General features: G+C 57.8%; 2 protein-coding genes across 4 annotated transcripts; one reads left to right on the top strand and one right to left on the bottom strand.

The window, feature by feature from the left end:
- On the bottom strand, positions 1-7070 carry PSMD13 (proteasome 26S subunit, non-ATPase 13). Its single transcript, XM_064659875.1, has 13 exons — positions 6867-7070; positions 6703-6781; positions 5896-5930; positions 5759-5814; positions 5404-5447; positions 5128-5214; positions 4175-4346; positions 3652-3731; positions 3446-3571; positions 2730-2792; positions 2245-2325; positions 1476-1592; positions 1-691 (listed from the first exon to the last, which is right to left on the bottom strand). The coding sequence occupies exons 1-13, from the start codon at positions 6959-6961 to the stop codon at positions 596-598; spliced, it is 1131 nt and encodes a 376-aa protein (XP_064515945.1). The 5' UTR covers positions 6962-7070; the 3' UTR covers positions 1-595.
- A 116-nt stretch (positions 7071-7186) lies between these two features.
- SIRT3 (sirtuin 3) lies at positions 7187-12524 on the top strand. Of its 3 annotated transcripts, XM_064659888.1 has the most exons (8): positions 7196-7477; positions 7555-7690; positions 8937-9197; positions 9504-9736; positions 9850-9950; positions 10441-10602; positions 10956-11165; positions 12063-12524. In XM_064659888.1, exons 1-8 carry the CDS (start codon positions 7435-7437, stop codon positions 12081-12083), a joined length of 1167 nt encoding a protein of 388 aa, XP_064515958.1. In that variant the 5' UTR covers positions 7196-7434; the 3' UTR covers positions 12084-12524. The 3 variants fall into 3 exon arrangements, with proteins under 3 accessions (XP_064515960.1, XP_064515959.1, XP_064515958.1); XM_064659890.1 differs by lacking the exon at positions 10956-11165 and having other exon boundaries at positions 7187-7477; XM_064659889.1 differs by lacking the exon at positions 10441-10602 and having other exon boundaries at positions 7191-7477.
- Positions 12525-13914: the final 1390 nt, after the last annotated feature.

Here is a 13914-nt window from a genome sequence, read left to right as displayed (position 1 = left end):
TTCCAGAAAAGGGAAGGCAGAGACGTTTATTCCGGCAATGCCGCTGCACCTCACCTGAGCACAAAGCGCTGGTGAAAGACAAACCACGCCCTCAAGTGTGTGAACACACCCAGTAACCGGGATTCCCGGGGAAAACCCTTGGATGGAGCAAACACTCCCTCTACTGCAAATGAGGAGGGGTGAAGGGAGGATGATTTGGGGAAGAGGACTGAGGGAATGCTGCCTTGGGGCCGCTGCAGGGGCAGGGGGAGAGGGCAGCGGGGCTGGCTGTGCCCCCTAAGGCCAAGACCCCTCGGTACCTGCACCAGGATCCCACCCTCCCGCAGCAGCTGGAGGCAGGAGGGATTGGGAGTGATCCATCCCCCCCCCGGACGGAGCTCTGGGATCAGAGCCACTCGTGTCAGCAGAGGGAAAGCCTGACTCAAGCACCAAAGGGTCACACAGCAAAAGGCCACGTACTCCTCCGAAATACATCCCATGCTGCTCCCCCCTGTGCCCACCCACCCCCTCCATGGATTCAGTGCAGTCAGTGGTCTGAGCGCTGCCGGCCTCAGGAGCAGCAGGAATCACTCTCCTGGGGCCAGAGCCAGGCCCTCTATGTCAGGATGTCGTGGGCTTGGTGCTCCACCAGCATCTCCATGCTCCGCACGTCCGTGCACCAGAACTCCAGGCGGTCCTTCATCCCTTTGATCTGCAAGGCAAGGCCACGGAGAGCCGGCGCCTCAGCTCCTGGGAATGCCCACGGGCACCTCCAGGGACACACACCTCAGACCCCAAATCGCTCCTCAAAACCCCACACACCGGGAAAGGGCGCTGCCCCGTCCCTGGGAGTGTCCAAGGCCAGGTTGGACGGCGCTTGGAACAACCTGGGCTAGTGGAAGGTGTCCCTGCCCCTGGCAGGGGGTGGGACTGGATGGGCTTTAAGGTCCCCTCCATCCCAAACCATCCTGGGATTAACAGCTTCTACCAGCAAATCAGCAACTGTTAAAAGTTAAACTGAAATGCACCAAAGGAATTCCTTGCAGCTGGAATTCCACATACTCATTTTTGGGTTTAAAGGTAAAGGCACCCTGTGCAGTCTCCTAAAACATTACCAGGATGAACTTGAGAAGCTCAACATCCTCTGAATCACCCTCTTCCCGAGGGGAATGTGCCTCCTACATCCCCAAAACTCCCAGAGGGCTATTTCAGAGCATTTAGGAATGAGGCAGCCACATGGATGTTTGGATTCCTCTGGAAAACACAGCCATGGCTTCTGTGTTCCGTGGTGTTTGTGTGGCTTCCACAAAGGGACATGTCACCCCTGTCAGGTTTCTGACCACCCACTCCCTACACGGGTATGAAGAGCACCAGCTACCCCAGGGTGAAATTACAGGCACCACGTAAAAGGAAAAGCTGATTCCCCTTCAGGAAGCCCCAGGGAGGCTCATTCCCAAGCTGTGACCCTTCCCCAGCGCCGATTTCACTCCCGTTACCTGCTGCAGGTCCAGCACACGTGGCTGCACCCACGTCATGTGCACCCTCTTGTCCACCTCGTCAATGCTGCCCTTCACCAGGCCCACCGAGAGCGCCTTCATCACCAGCAGCTCCACCTGGGAACAGCAACAATTCAAGGGAATTTCTCAGTTTCTCCCCCTGAGATGAACGAAACCCTTCACTTGGGGCCTTCACAGCAGGCTGTTCACACCCAGAGTCCAGGGCAGCAGCTCTCACTGCCCCCCCTTTCAGGTGACAGAACTGCCTTGAGACTCAACATCTCGACGTACAGGAGGGAGCTCTTTTCCCCCCAAAACCAGATTGGTTTTCTTTTCTCCGAAATCCCAGGAAGAAGGAGGCAATTGGAAAAAAGCCAACAGAGCCAGAGCAGCCCCAGGCAGCAGGAACGGGGGTCTGGCCAGATGGAGGGAGTCGGGCTCTTCTCCCAGGGAACAAGTGAGAAGAGGATTTTCAGGGGATTTTCAAGTTGGACATCAGGAGGAATTTCTTCATGGAAAAGGGTTGCCAGGCCTTGGCAGGGGTTGCCCAGGGTGGTAGTGGATGCCCATCCCTGGAGGTGTCCAAGGAATGTGGCACTCAGTGCTCTGGGTTGGGGGACGAGGAGGGCATCGGGCACAGGTTCCCAGTGATCTTGGAGGTCTTTTCCAACCTCAGTGATCCTGGGATTTCGTGCGACTCAGGAATACCCAGACACCCTTAGAGCTCCCAAACCAGGACGTTACTAAGTTTGTCTGACCCCAAACTCACCTCGTTGACGGTGACTTTGGCACTCTTGGCAATCTCCTCGAAGGTGAGCTGTCGGTGATTGGCTGGGCGGGTGAAAGTCATCTGAGTCCAGGGAACAGAGCAAAAAAAAACAAACCCCACAAGGGTTTTAGTGGTTCCCACAGCACACAGAGCCTCCCTTGGGCTGCCCTGCCCAGTCTCACTCTGCATCGGCAACTGCATTTCTCATATTTAACTAAAATAAGTCAAATAAAGTCCAACTTTCAGAGTTATCACTCCAGACACCATCCCTGAGACACAAGGCTTCCTCCGCCCCTCTTCCACATCACAGAATCCCAGAATGCTTTGGGTGGGAAGGGACCTTAAAGCTCATCCCATTCCACCCCCTGCCGTGGGCAGGGACACCTTCCCCTAGCCCAGGTTGCTCCAAGCCCCATCCAGCCTGGCCTGGGACACTTTTCAGGGATGGGGCAGCCACAGCTTCTCTGGGCAACATCCCAGCTCACCTCCATGAGACACAACAGCTGGATCTTCTGCAGCAGGAGCGCTTCGTTCGCAGCCAGGTCAGGCTGTGGGGGGAGAAAATGCACCACATCAGGTCATTATTGCATTTTCCCCTCAACCTGGGGGAGAGCAGCTTGTTACACGCAGGAGTAAATCCCTGAGGGGGCTTTATTTAGGAGGGAGGAGGCCGTCACAGCCCAGCCACCACCTGGGAATGGTTCCAGAAAACAAATCCCAGGGGCTGCACACGAAACACAGAGCTCACCAGGCAGGCAGCCTGTCAAGGGCCAGTGGACTCACAGATCCACCTGCAAACTACTGCTGTGTCAGTAATTGCTGGGGTAGCCAGTGCAGGTAACATCCAACACCATTGTTTTCCTCACACTTCCCAGAACAGCAAGGAAAACCACTCTTTTCCACTGGAAGCCCTCCTGTTATGGAGATTAAATCTGGAATTATCTGGCTGTGCAGGACATTTGTGTGTGCTCTGCCCTTGGATCACAGGAGATTTCTCTCTATTTCTTTCCATCAACCAGAGGGGAGCCAAAAGAAAACTAATGATGTGTATAATGATGAAATAATTCCTATACCCCAATTAGAATTATACCAGTGCACCAGAGCCAGGAATTAGGTAAAGGTAGTAAAGCAGAGGTCCAGAGGCTTCAAGTGGGCTCTGTAAACCCTGAGCTCGGGTCTTCAGCAGTACAACACCCCTCACCTGCTGCCCCCAGGCCGACTTGAGGGCCTGGAAGGTCTCCACGTTGCCACTGTTGAAGGCAAAGAGGGTGTCGATGAGCCACTGCCGGTCTGTGCTCCTCAGGGACTCCAGCACGGGGTGCATGAGCTGCAGGAACCAGGCCAGGAGGGCGTTAGCAGGGTAAAATCAGCTCCTGAGGCTCCGTGGAGGAATGTGGCAGGACTTACCAGCTCCCCAAAGTTGTAAACACCTTCTCCCAGCAGCCCAGCCAGCCCCAGGGTGAAGGCTCTCTCCTGCTGCTCTGATACTGGAAAAAAACCCCCCGACAAACAGACCAAAAATGGTTTGGATGAAGAAAGACGCCAGAACAAAGATAATTTGGGTAAAGCAGCAGTTCAAGCCCCAGCAACCCCTCCCTCATCCTTCTCTGTGCCTGCATTAAAGCATTCCCTCACCCTTTCCTAAGCCTGAAATTCAGGAGCCCGCACAAAAGCGCCACTTTTGGAATCCAGAGCGAAGATTTTTGGGGAATTAGAACAAACACCCCCTTCTGGCAGGGGCACTCCCCCCTCCCATCACCCTGGGGCAGCTCAGGAGCAGGATCCTGGGTGGGGTCACCGCTCGATCCAGCCAAGACCTTGGATCCACCACGGCACGGCCAAAACAACACGGAAGAAAAACCCTCTGCCAGGGCGTTTTTTTGATAAAGCAGAGCGTGGAAAGCGGGATTTTCCACGCAGGAGGAGTCACCTGGCAGGTCCTTGACCTCGATGCAGCCCAGGAAGCGCAGGGCATCCTTGTAGTAGGCGGCGTGGTTCCCCACCGTCTGGTAGTACTTGCTGGAGAGGTCGTAGAAGCGGCTGTGCACCGAGGTCACCCCGGGCAGGGTGTTCAGCAGCTCCTCCACCTCCTCGATGGTCTCCTGGGGCAGGTGGGGGGAAGAACCTGCCTTTGTAAAGGGCGAGGAGCACCCGGTGCAGCGCCGGGATCCCGGCAGGGAGGGTCACGGCATTCCAGGGAGTCCTGCCCAGGGCAGGAGGGACACCCTGCCAGTGTCAGCACAGCCAAAAGCCACCACAGTGGGATTTGTGCATGTATTTATATGCTTGTTTAAAAATAAAGCAGCAGTCTCCCTTCATACAGTAGTGGGGGGGGGGGAAAAAACTCACCCCCTAACCAGCTATAATTATATATATATACTAAGGGCTTTAAAATGAAGGAAAAAGGTTTGGGTGGGATTTTGGGGTAAATCCTTCCCTGTGAGGGTGGTGAGGACCTGGCACAGGTTGCCCAGAGAAGCTGTGGCTGCCTCATTGCTCAAGGAGAGGTTGGATGGGGGTTGGAGCAACCTGGGAGAGAGGAAGGTGTCCCTGCCCATAGAACTGGATGGTCTTCAAGATCCCTTCCAACACAAACCATTCCAGCATTCCATGGTACACATGCCCAAAGCCATCGCCCTGCGCTTGCTCTAGGAGATCTAAAGCTGCCCTGCGTGAAAAACCCTCATTTTGGGTTTAAAAGATGGTTCCAAAACAAGTCAAGGATGACAAACCCCACGTGCTTCGCTCAGGCAGCAACGCTCCAGGTTACCAGGAGCAGCTCCCACACCCTGGGGAGGCTCACAAGACCCTCTGAGCTGGGAGCTGGGACAATCAAGGAACCCCACAGCACCCCAAAACCTCCCAGCCCCGGCCACCCCTCACCTTGGTGACCTGCAGGTCCCCGATGTTGAGCTTGAGGGCCCCGATGGCTGTTTTGCACAGGATCACGGCCTCGTCGCTGCTCTTCACCTGCAGGGACACAGGGGGACCTGCTGGGAGTGTCACCTGCAGCCAGGTGGCTGGGACAGGGCTGGGTGCACATCACTGATCACATTCCTGCAGTAAAATCCCTGGATTCCACAGCACAGGTGCCACACACACAGACAGGAGCCTCCTCACCTGCGGGTGAACTGCCACAGGGGGCAGCTTCAGACATACCTTTTCCCGAGTCTTTTCCAGGAAGGTCAGGGCCACGTTGGGATCTGGAGTAGAGAAAAAACAGGTTTTAAAAAGCAGCAGTGCCAGGAAGTCCCGTGGAGCTGAACTTCACCTAAAAATACATCGTTCGCTGGATTCCTGAAGGCTGGAACGTGTGTTTTCCACAGCGTGCCCTCAACCTGCAGCAGGTGCTGCCAGGTAGGCCGGGCTTTTCCTCACCAACCACCTCTCCAGGGAAGCTGTGGACTTCCTACTCCAGGAGGCAGCAGCAACCTAAGCTTTCCACCTGTGCCTGGCCACATTCCACAGGGATCAGGGGCTAAGAGCAGCTCAGGGAGAGGGGGAGGACACGCACCTGTCATCTGCCGGACCACGTGCAGGATGATCTCCACCAGGGACAGGGGGTTCACCCTGCAAAGAGCAGCTCGGGGTCAGCACAGGACCCCCAGGTGACCCCCAAGCCCCCCAGCAGGTGACCCCCAGGTGACTCACCTGTGCTCGAACTCGCTGATGAAGTTCTCGTAGAGCTGTGGGGGGACAAGGAAAGGGACACTCAGGGCAAAGGAAACCCCAGTTCAGAGCTTCTCACTCTTATTTCCTCTCCATTCCAGCTTGTTTGAACATCCCTGGAAGTGCCCAAGGCCAGGCTGGACAGGGTTTGGAGGGACCTGGGCTAGTGGAAGGCGTACCTTCCAGGGACAGTGGAGCATGATGATCCTTAAGGCCCCTTCTAACCCAAACCATTCCATGATTTTTCCAACAAACTGGGCACCCATACAGAAATTCCAGCACTGTGAAGAACCCAGGAGCCCAGAACTACACATTTTAGCTCCTCCCAGCTCCAAGGAGGGACCTGAGGGAAGCATCCGTGAACACCCAACACTCCACCCTGCACTTGGCAAACCCCTCGTTACAGAAGGGAGTGGAAAAAAAAAAGAATAAAAATCCCCCTGCATCTCCCAAACGTAAAAAACTTAAAGTAGATGAAAGCAAAGAACGACTTCGAAGGTTACAAAAAACCCAAGAATCCCCCTGCATCTCTCAAATATAAAAAACTTAAAGTGAATGAAAGCAAAGAACGGCTTCGAAGGTTACAAAAAAACCGACATGTTTAATTTTAACCGGATTTTCACGCAGACCCTGCAGGCTTGCGGGAGGTGAGTCCACCCGCGTCAGCGATTCTCCAGGAGGATTATTACAGAGACGAGTTTTTACAGGCTGTGTTTTGCCGGGTACAACCCCCCCCCCTCATCCCTGTGCCACGGGAAAATCCCACACCCGGGAATCCCCCCCTCTCACCCTGATGAGCCCATCGCCCTGGGCGAAGCAGGGGTCCTGCACGAAATCCAGCACCTGCAGAGTGAGCTGGTGCCACAGCCTGGGGACACAAAACACCCGCCGTGAGACACCGGGCACAAACAAACACCGGGCATCCCCCCCCACTCCCCGTCCCCGCCGCTCACTTCTTGTTGTAGAGCTCCTCGAGGCGGTGCCACACGGCGGCCTGGCCCGGCCCCGCGCTCTGGCTCTGCTGCAGGAAACCCGGCACGTCCTTCATGGCGGCGGCGGCGGCGGCAGGACCGGGACAGGCCCGAGGGAGCGGCGGGACCGGGGCGAGGAGGCCGCGCCGCCGCCGGGGCTGCGCACTCACTTCCGCCCGCGCACTCACTTCCGCCCGCGCGGGGCACGCCGGGTACCGTAACGCCCCGCGCCCGCCGCCGCCGCGCACTCGCTTCGCGGCGGGCGGGGGGGGGGGCGGTACCGCAACGCCCCCGCGCTCGCCTCGCGCCTCTACCGTAATTCCCCGCGCACGCATTCAGCTACCGTAATGCCCCGCGCACCCTTGCTTCACGCCTCTACCGTAATGCCCCGCGCGCACTCTCGCTTCACGCCTCTACCGTAATGCCCCGCGCACTCACTCAGCTACTGTAATGCCCCGCGCACTCACTCAGCTACCGTAATGCCCCGCGCACTCTCGCTCCACGCCTCTACCGTAATGCCCCGCGCACCGGCGGCAGCGCGGTAGCGGCGATGAGCGGGGCGCGGGGCCGCGGCGCGGGGCTGCTGGCGGCCGGTGAGCGCCGGGGGCCGGGGGGAGCCCCCCGGGGCCGCCGGGACCCCCCCGCTCAGCACCGCTCGGCTCTCTTGCAGCGGCGTGGAGGAGCCTGTGGGAGCGCGGCCCCCGCCACGGCGGCGGCGGCGGAGGGAGCGCGGCCCGGCCCGGGCGGCGCGGCGGGGGCGGGACGGGGGTGCCCGGCACGGGGGTGCCCGGCGGCGGAGCGGGGAGGTAGGTGGGGGGGCCGGGGTGGGGGCTGCAGCCGGGAAGGGGACGGGAGGGTGGGGATCGGGGAAGGTCCCGCGGGAGGTGCGTCCGTGATGGAGGATGCCGTGTCCTTGCCCAACCGGGCGGGTGGGACATCGCTCCCTGGAGGCAGGGCTGGGAGCTCGGAGAGTAGGGATTGAGCAGGGGAAGGCCGGTGTTTTACGAGGTTGGGGGTTCGGCTCCTCGGGGAACCCCGTCTGACAGGGCAGAGCCACGTCCTTGTGACAGCAGGGAAAGGCAGTGCAGTGTCACATCCCTGGAGAGGCACTGTCACATCCCTGTGACAGCAGGGAAAGGCAGTGGCACATCCCTGGGAAGGCAGAGCCACGTCCCTGTGACAGCAGGGAAAGGCAGTGCAGTGTCACATCCCTGGAGAGGCAGAGCCATATTCTCTGTGACAGCAGGGAAAGGCTGTGTCACATCCCAGGGAAGGCACTGTCACATCCCTGTGACAGCAGGGAAAAGCAGTGCAGTGTCACATCCCTGGGAAGGCACTGTCACATCCCTGTGACAGCAGGGAAAGGCAGTGCAGTGTCACAGCCCTGGGAAGGCAGAGTTGACCACATTGAGGCCAGGAGACACTTCCAGTGTCATCGCTGCCAGTCTCCACTTCCAGCCCCTGTCACTGTTCTTTGGGCTTGCCAAACCCCCCCCCCCCAGCTCTCCCCACGCCTGCTCTGGACTGTGCACAATGCCCTGCTCCAGCAGCACTAATTTTCTGGGAGAAGCTGTTCCCTGCTGATTATGCCTGTTCCCAAACTGCTAATGACTGTTCCCAAGCTGATAATGACTGTTCCCAGCCCAGCTGGGCACAGGGCTGTGATTCCTTTGGGCATGGACACACGGAGCTCTCCCAGGGCAGAGGAGGGGAACGGGGAAATGACAGTGTCTATGCTCACCTGGGCAGGGTGACACATCACCCTGATAGAAATTTGTTGAACTCAGGACAGTCTCCTGGATCCCAGAGTGGTGGGACTTGTGATTCCCAGTGCTGCTGCTCCCACAGCCCTGTGTCCACCCCTGTCCAAAAAAACCCTCTCACGGGAATACCAGGGATGTATTTTAGATCCACATAAGGGAACGCAGAGGGACGTGTCTGCTCCTGGGTTTGGGTCAGACTAGCAGCCAGGCTTTCTCCTCGTGAAGCCCTGCCACAGTCCTGCCCGTGGAAGAGCTTTCTGTGGAATTTTTGGGTGTTTTTCTCCCCCAGAGCCAAGGTTGCTGTCAGTTCTCTCAGGACACACCTGCTGTGCTTCCCCCCCGTGCCGAGCAGGATCCAAGGCTCCAGGCCCTTCTCTCTGAGCGCGGCTGCCAGAGCCATTTTGGGCCAGGGCAGGTGGGGAGGTGACGAGGGGAAGGAGAAGCTCACCTTGAAGGACGTGGCCGAGCTCCTGCGGAAGAAGGAATGTCGCCGTGTGGTGGTGATGGCCGGAGCCGGGATCAGCACACCCAGCGGCATCCCGGACTTCAGGTGATGCCTCCGTCCTCTTTGCCCTTTGCCGGTGCTGGGAGGGCCGAGTCTTCTCCATGGAAAGGGTGGTTGAACACTGGAAGGGGCTGCCGGGGAGGTGGTGGAGTCCCCATCCCTGGAGGTGTCCAAGGAACAGCTGGACGTGGCACTCAGCGCTCTGGGCTGGGTGACAAGGTCGTGATCGGTCACAGGGTGGGCTCGACGACCTTTGGGGGCCTTTTCCAACCTAAATGATCCTGGGATTCCGTCTCCAGCCCAGGTAACGCTGGTGCTGCAGCCCCTCCCAGCTCCCCCCTGTCCCTGCAGGTCCCCCGGGAGCGGCCTGTACAGCAACCTGGAGCAGTACGACATCCCGTACCCCGAGGCCATCTTCGAGCTGGGCTATTTCTTTGTCAACCCCAAGCCCTTCTTCACCCTGGCCAAGGAGCTCTACCCCGGCAACTACCGCCCCAATTCCGCCCACTACTTCCTGCGGCTGCTGCACGACAAGGGGCTGCTCCTGCGCCTCTACACCCAGAACATCGACGGGCTGGAGAGACGTGAGTTCCCCCTCCCGGCAGCACCACCAGGAGGAGCCGGGGGGAGAAGCAGGACTGGGGAGATGCGCACGGGGAGCGTCCGGCTCAGTCCTCTCCCACGTGCTGTATTCCAGTGGCTGGGATCCCTCCCGACAAGCTGGTGGAAGCCCACGGCACCTTCGCCACTGCCACCTGTACGGTGTGTAAGAGGAACTTCCCCGGGGAGGACTTCAGGGTGAGTGGGCCCAGCCGGGCAGAAACGCAGCAGTTAACACCAGGAGGTGTTAATTGTTATAACAATGACAGGTCCTCGGCCTGTTCTTTTGCCCTGGAAACAAGAGGGGATGAGACTCTGGGCTGGGCGTTGCTGTGAGGACACATGGTGGTTTCTGACCCCTGCGACAGGCAGTTTTGGGGTCTCTCCTTTCAGGGGGATGTCACGGGGGACAGGGTCCCTGTGACAGGCAGTTTTGGGGTCTCTCCTTTCAGGGGGATGTCATGGGGGACAGGGGCCCTGTGCCAGGCAGTTTTGGGGTCTCTCCTTTCAGGGGGATGTCATGGGGGACAGGGTCCCTGTGCCAGGCAGTTTTGGGGTCTCTCCTTTCAGGGGGATGTCATGGGGGACAGGGTCCCTGTGACAGGCAGTTTTGGGGTCTCTCCTTTCAGGGGGATGTCATGGGGGACAGGGGCCCTGTGCCAGGCAGTTTTGGGGTCTCTCCTTTCAGGGGGATGTCATGGGGGACAGGGTCCCTCGCTGCCCCGTGTGCACCGGAGTTGTCAAGCCTGACATCGTGTTCTTCGGCGAGGAGCTCCCGCAGCGCTTCCTCCTGCACCTGGCAGACTTCCCCCTGGCAGACCTGCTCTTCGTCATCGGGACGTCCCTGGAGGTCTGGGAATAAGGGGAACCCCCGGGAGGAAAAAGGCACACGGAAAACAGGGGCTCCTGAGGGGAGAGAGGGCTTAGAGGAGAAGGCGAGAAACTGGGTTTAGGGAGGTGAAATTTGAGGTGGAGGGTAAGAAATAGGGTGCAGGTGCTCCGAGAGACCCTCTAGAAACCAGGAGGGCACCTGGAGAGCCTTGGGGTCACCTCAGGAAAGGCCACCAGGTGACACCGTGACCCATGGAGAGCCGGGGTGGCTGAGCCCACAGCGGGGGAACGGTCACACTCAGCAGTTCTGAGCCTGGAACTGGTGGCTGTGGCAGGGTGACGGTCCCCCTGCCCTCCCGGTTCCCCCCTCAGGTGGAGCCCTTTGCCAGCCTGGCCGGAGCCGTGCGCAGCTCCGTGCCCCGGGTCCTCATCAACCGGGAGCTCGTGGGCCCCTTCGCGTGGCAGCAGCGCCACAACGACGTGGCCCAGCTCGGGGACGTGGTCGGGGGCGTCGAGAAGCTGGTGGAGCTGCTGGGCTGGAACGACGAGATGCAAACGCTGATCCAGAAGGAGAGAGAGAAGGTGGGAAGGCGCTCCGAGCCCCACCTCCCCCCTCAGCCTGTGCCGGAGTTATCCCGGGAGCGGGTTTGTGCTTGCTGAGGCTGCCTGCTGTCTGCCTCCATGGGGAAGGACTGCAGCAGGGCTAAAAAACCCCAAACCAACCCAAGCCTGAGTGCTGTTTCACAGCCAGGGTGCCAGAGCAGAGCGCTGTGGGCTGAACGTGTCCGTGGTAGATGGGAAGATGCAGATCTGCCAGTCCCAGATGAAACAGGAATGTGGAAAAGGGCAGGATTTCGCCTTTGATCATTTCTTTCCCTGTGCCATTCTCACATCTGTAAACTTCTGGGATCTTCAGGAGTGAGAAATTGCAGGGGAACAAGTCCTTAATTATTAGAGCTCAGTGCTGCTGTTAATTACTTCATTGCTGTAGACCACTGGGAAGATTTTTCCATATTTGACATCAAACAGTTGTATTTTTTAGGGATACACTGCCCATATGTGATTTCTTCATAAAATCTGGCTCCAAGATTCCAGTTTTTACATCCAGGTTGTTCTTATTTTCATCAGATCATGAGGCAGGAATTGAGTAGGAATTCTTAAGTCTTTTGGCCAGGTTTCTGATTTTTTGGTACAAACGTTCTGGGGTCCAGCCAGCCCTTGGCTTGATTCTTGTGCTGCTCTGAATCCCTGATGGATAATGCTGATAAAGCAGGAAAACTAAGGCCAGGTTGGACAGGGCTTGGAGCAGTCTGGTCTAGTGGAAGGTGTCCCAGCCCATGGCAGGGGGTGGAACGAGATGAGCTTTAAGGTCCCTTCCAACCCAAACCATCCTGGGGTTCTGTGAAAGCTGCGGGGATGGTGCTTGGAGCTGGAATGTTTGATGCTCCCTGGCAAACGCTGCGCTCTCCCTGTTTTCAGCTGGATGCAAAGGACAAGTAGGACGGTGCTCCTGCCACCCCTCAGCACATCACTTGATGATGTCCAGCCATAAATGTCACCAGCAAGTGGCAGGGCGCTCGTGCCAGCACATCCAGCGAGCTCCGTGGCTGCAGTTGGCCGTTTGGATCCGCCTCCTTCCCAGCTGTCCATCCCAGAGCCCCTTGCTGGGGCTGGTTCTAGGGAGCAGGAGCTGGGAATGCCAGGAGTCTGGAGCAAGTTTTCCCACTGGACTGAGCATCCAAGGTCTCTCCTCCCCAGCCACTGTTCCCTTGGCCACAATCCTGAGCTGCTGCAGACTGTGTTTGTTCTTCCATGAAATCTCTGCTAATCAGGGTACAGTCTGGGGGCGGGGGGGCTGCCCCCCATTCCCATTCCAGCTCAAGCTGCTGCGGGATTTCTGAATCACTAGAGTGTTAATTATTTAATAATAAAGAGATATAAATTCATTTCTGGATATCACCTGAGGGGTTTTCTGTAAAGTCACACCTTTCCTGGGGTTTGAGCACGTTCTGTCCCCACCACTTCTCCCTTGACCTGCTTTTTGGTACATTTTTTTTCCTTTTTCCCCCTCACACAAGTGCCTTTCCCTGCTGTAGATGCCACCCTGAGGGGTGGCATTACCACAGCCCTGCAGCCATGTCCTGCTCTGTCCCAAACCTGCCACAACACACTGAAAACGCTGGGGACTTGTTTTTAACTGTACCCTGCTTCCCAAAAAAAACCAATTCCATGATTCTGTGAATGCCTCATGCAAAGTGCCCTGTGCCAAGCTCAGCCCCTGCTCCGGGGCATTCCAGGCCAGGCCTGGCAGCTGCTCTGAGGGATTTAAAGCACTCTGGAAAATTAAAACAACAATATCAGAGGTAATTGCATTAAAAACACCAATCCCCCCTTTTCCTTTTGCACGGAAAGCTTGGGAGAGCTTCAACAGCTGGGAAGGGATCGGGGTCTGTGTCTGCACCACAAGGGCTGTGGTGGATTTTTTGCTAGTTAAAAAAAAAAGAGAAAGATGCTGTTGGCCCAAAACCTCCCACTGTGCCAGAGTGGGGCTGTGCCAGCCCAGCAGCCCGGCCGTGACCCCTGGGGGTCAGTTTTACATCAGTTACTGGCACTTCAACCATTACTAAACAATTCTTAATCACCGAGGAGCTAAACAGAATCCCAGAATCATCCACGTTGGAAAAGACCTCCAAGATCATCGAGTCCACCCTGTGACTGATCTCCACGTTGTCACTAGACCAGAGCACTGAGTGCCACGTCCAGTCGTTTCTTGGACACCTCCAGGGGTGGGGACTCCACCACCTCCCTGGGCAGCCCCTTCCAATGCCTGACCACTCTTTCTATGAGGAAGTTCTTCCTGATGTCCAACCTGAACCTCCCCTGGCACAACTAGAGGCTGTTTCCTCTTATCCTGTCCCTTGTTCCCTGGGAGCAGAGCCCGACCCCCCCCGGCTCCCCCCTCCTGTCAGGGGGTTGCAGAGCCAGAAGGTCCCCCCTGAGCCTCCTTTTCTCCAGGCTGAGCCCCCCCAGCTCCCTCAGCCTCCTGGTGCTCCAGCCACTTCCCCATCTCTGTTTCCTTCCCTGGACACACTCCAGCACCACCTCCTCGCCATGAGGGGTGGTCACAGAGCTGGACACAGCACTGGAGGCACCTCAGGAGTGCCCAGCACAGAGGGACAACAGAGCAAAGTACCTCTCCAGCTCTTCCCCTCCAAGACCACGCTCAGAAACACCCCCAGCTCCTAAGGACACACAGGCAGGAACACCTGGGAACACCTCTGCCGTGGGTTCCCAGGGATTTCCTGGCGGTCGAGGAATCACGGCCACGTGC

This window comes from Pseudopipra pipra, chromosome 6 (genome assembly GCF_036250125.1).
Source record: "Pseudopipra pipra isolate bDixPip1 chromosome 6, bDixPip1.hap1, whole genome shotgun sequence".
Classification (NCBI taxonomy): Eukaryota; Metazoa; Chordata; class Aves; order Passeriformes; family Pipridae; genus Pseudopipra; species Pseudopipra pipra.
This window is presented reverse-complemented; position numbering and strand designations above follow the sequence as displayed.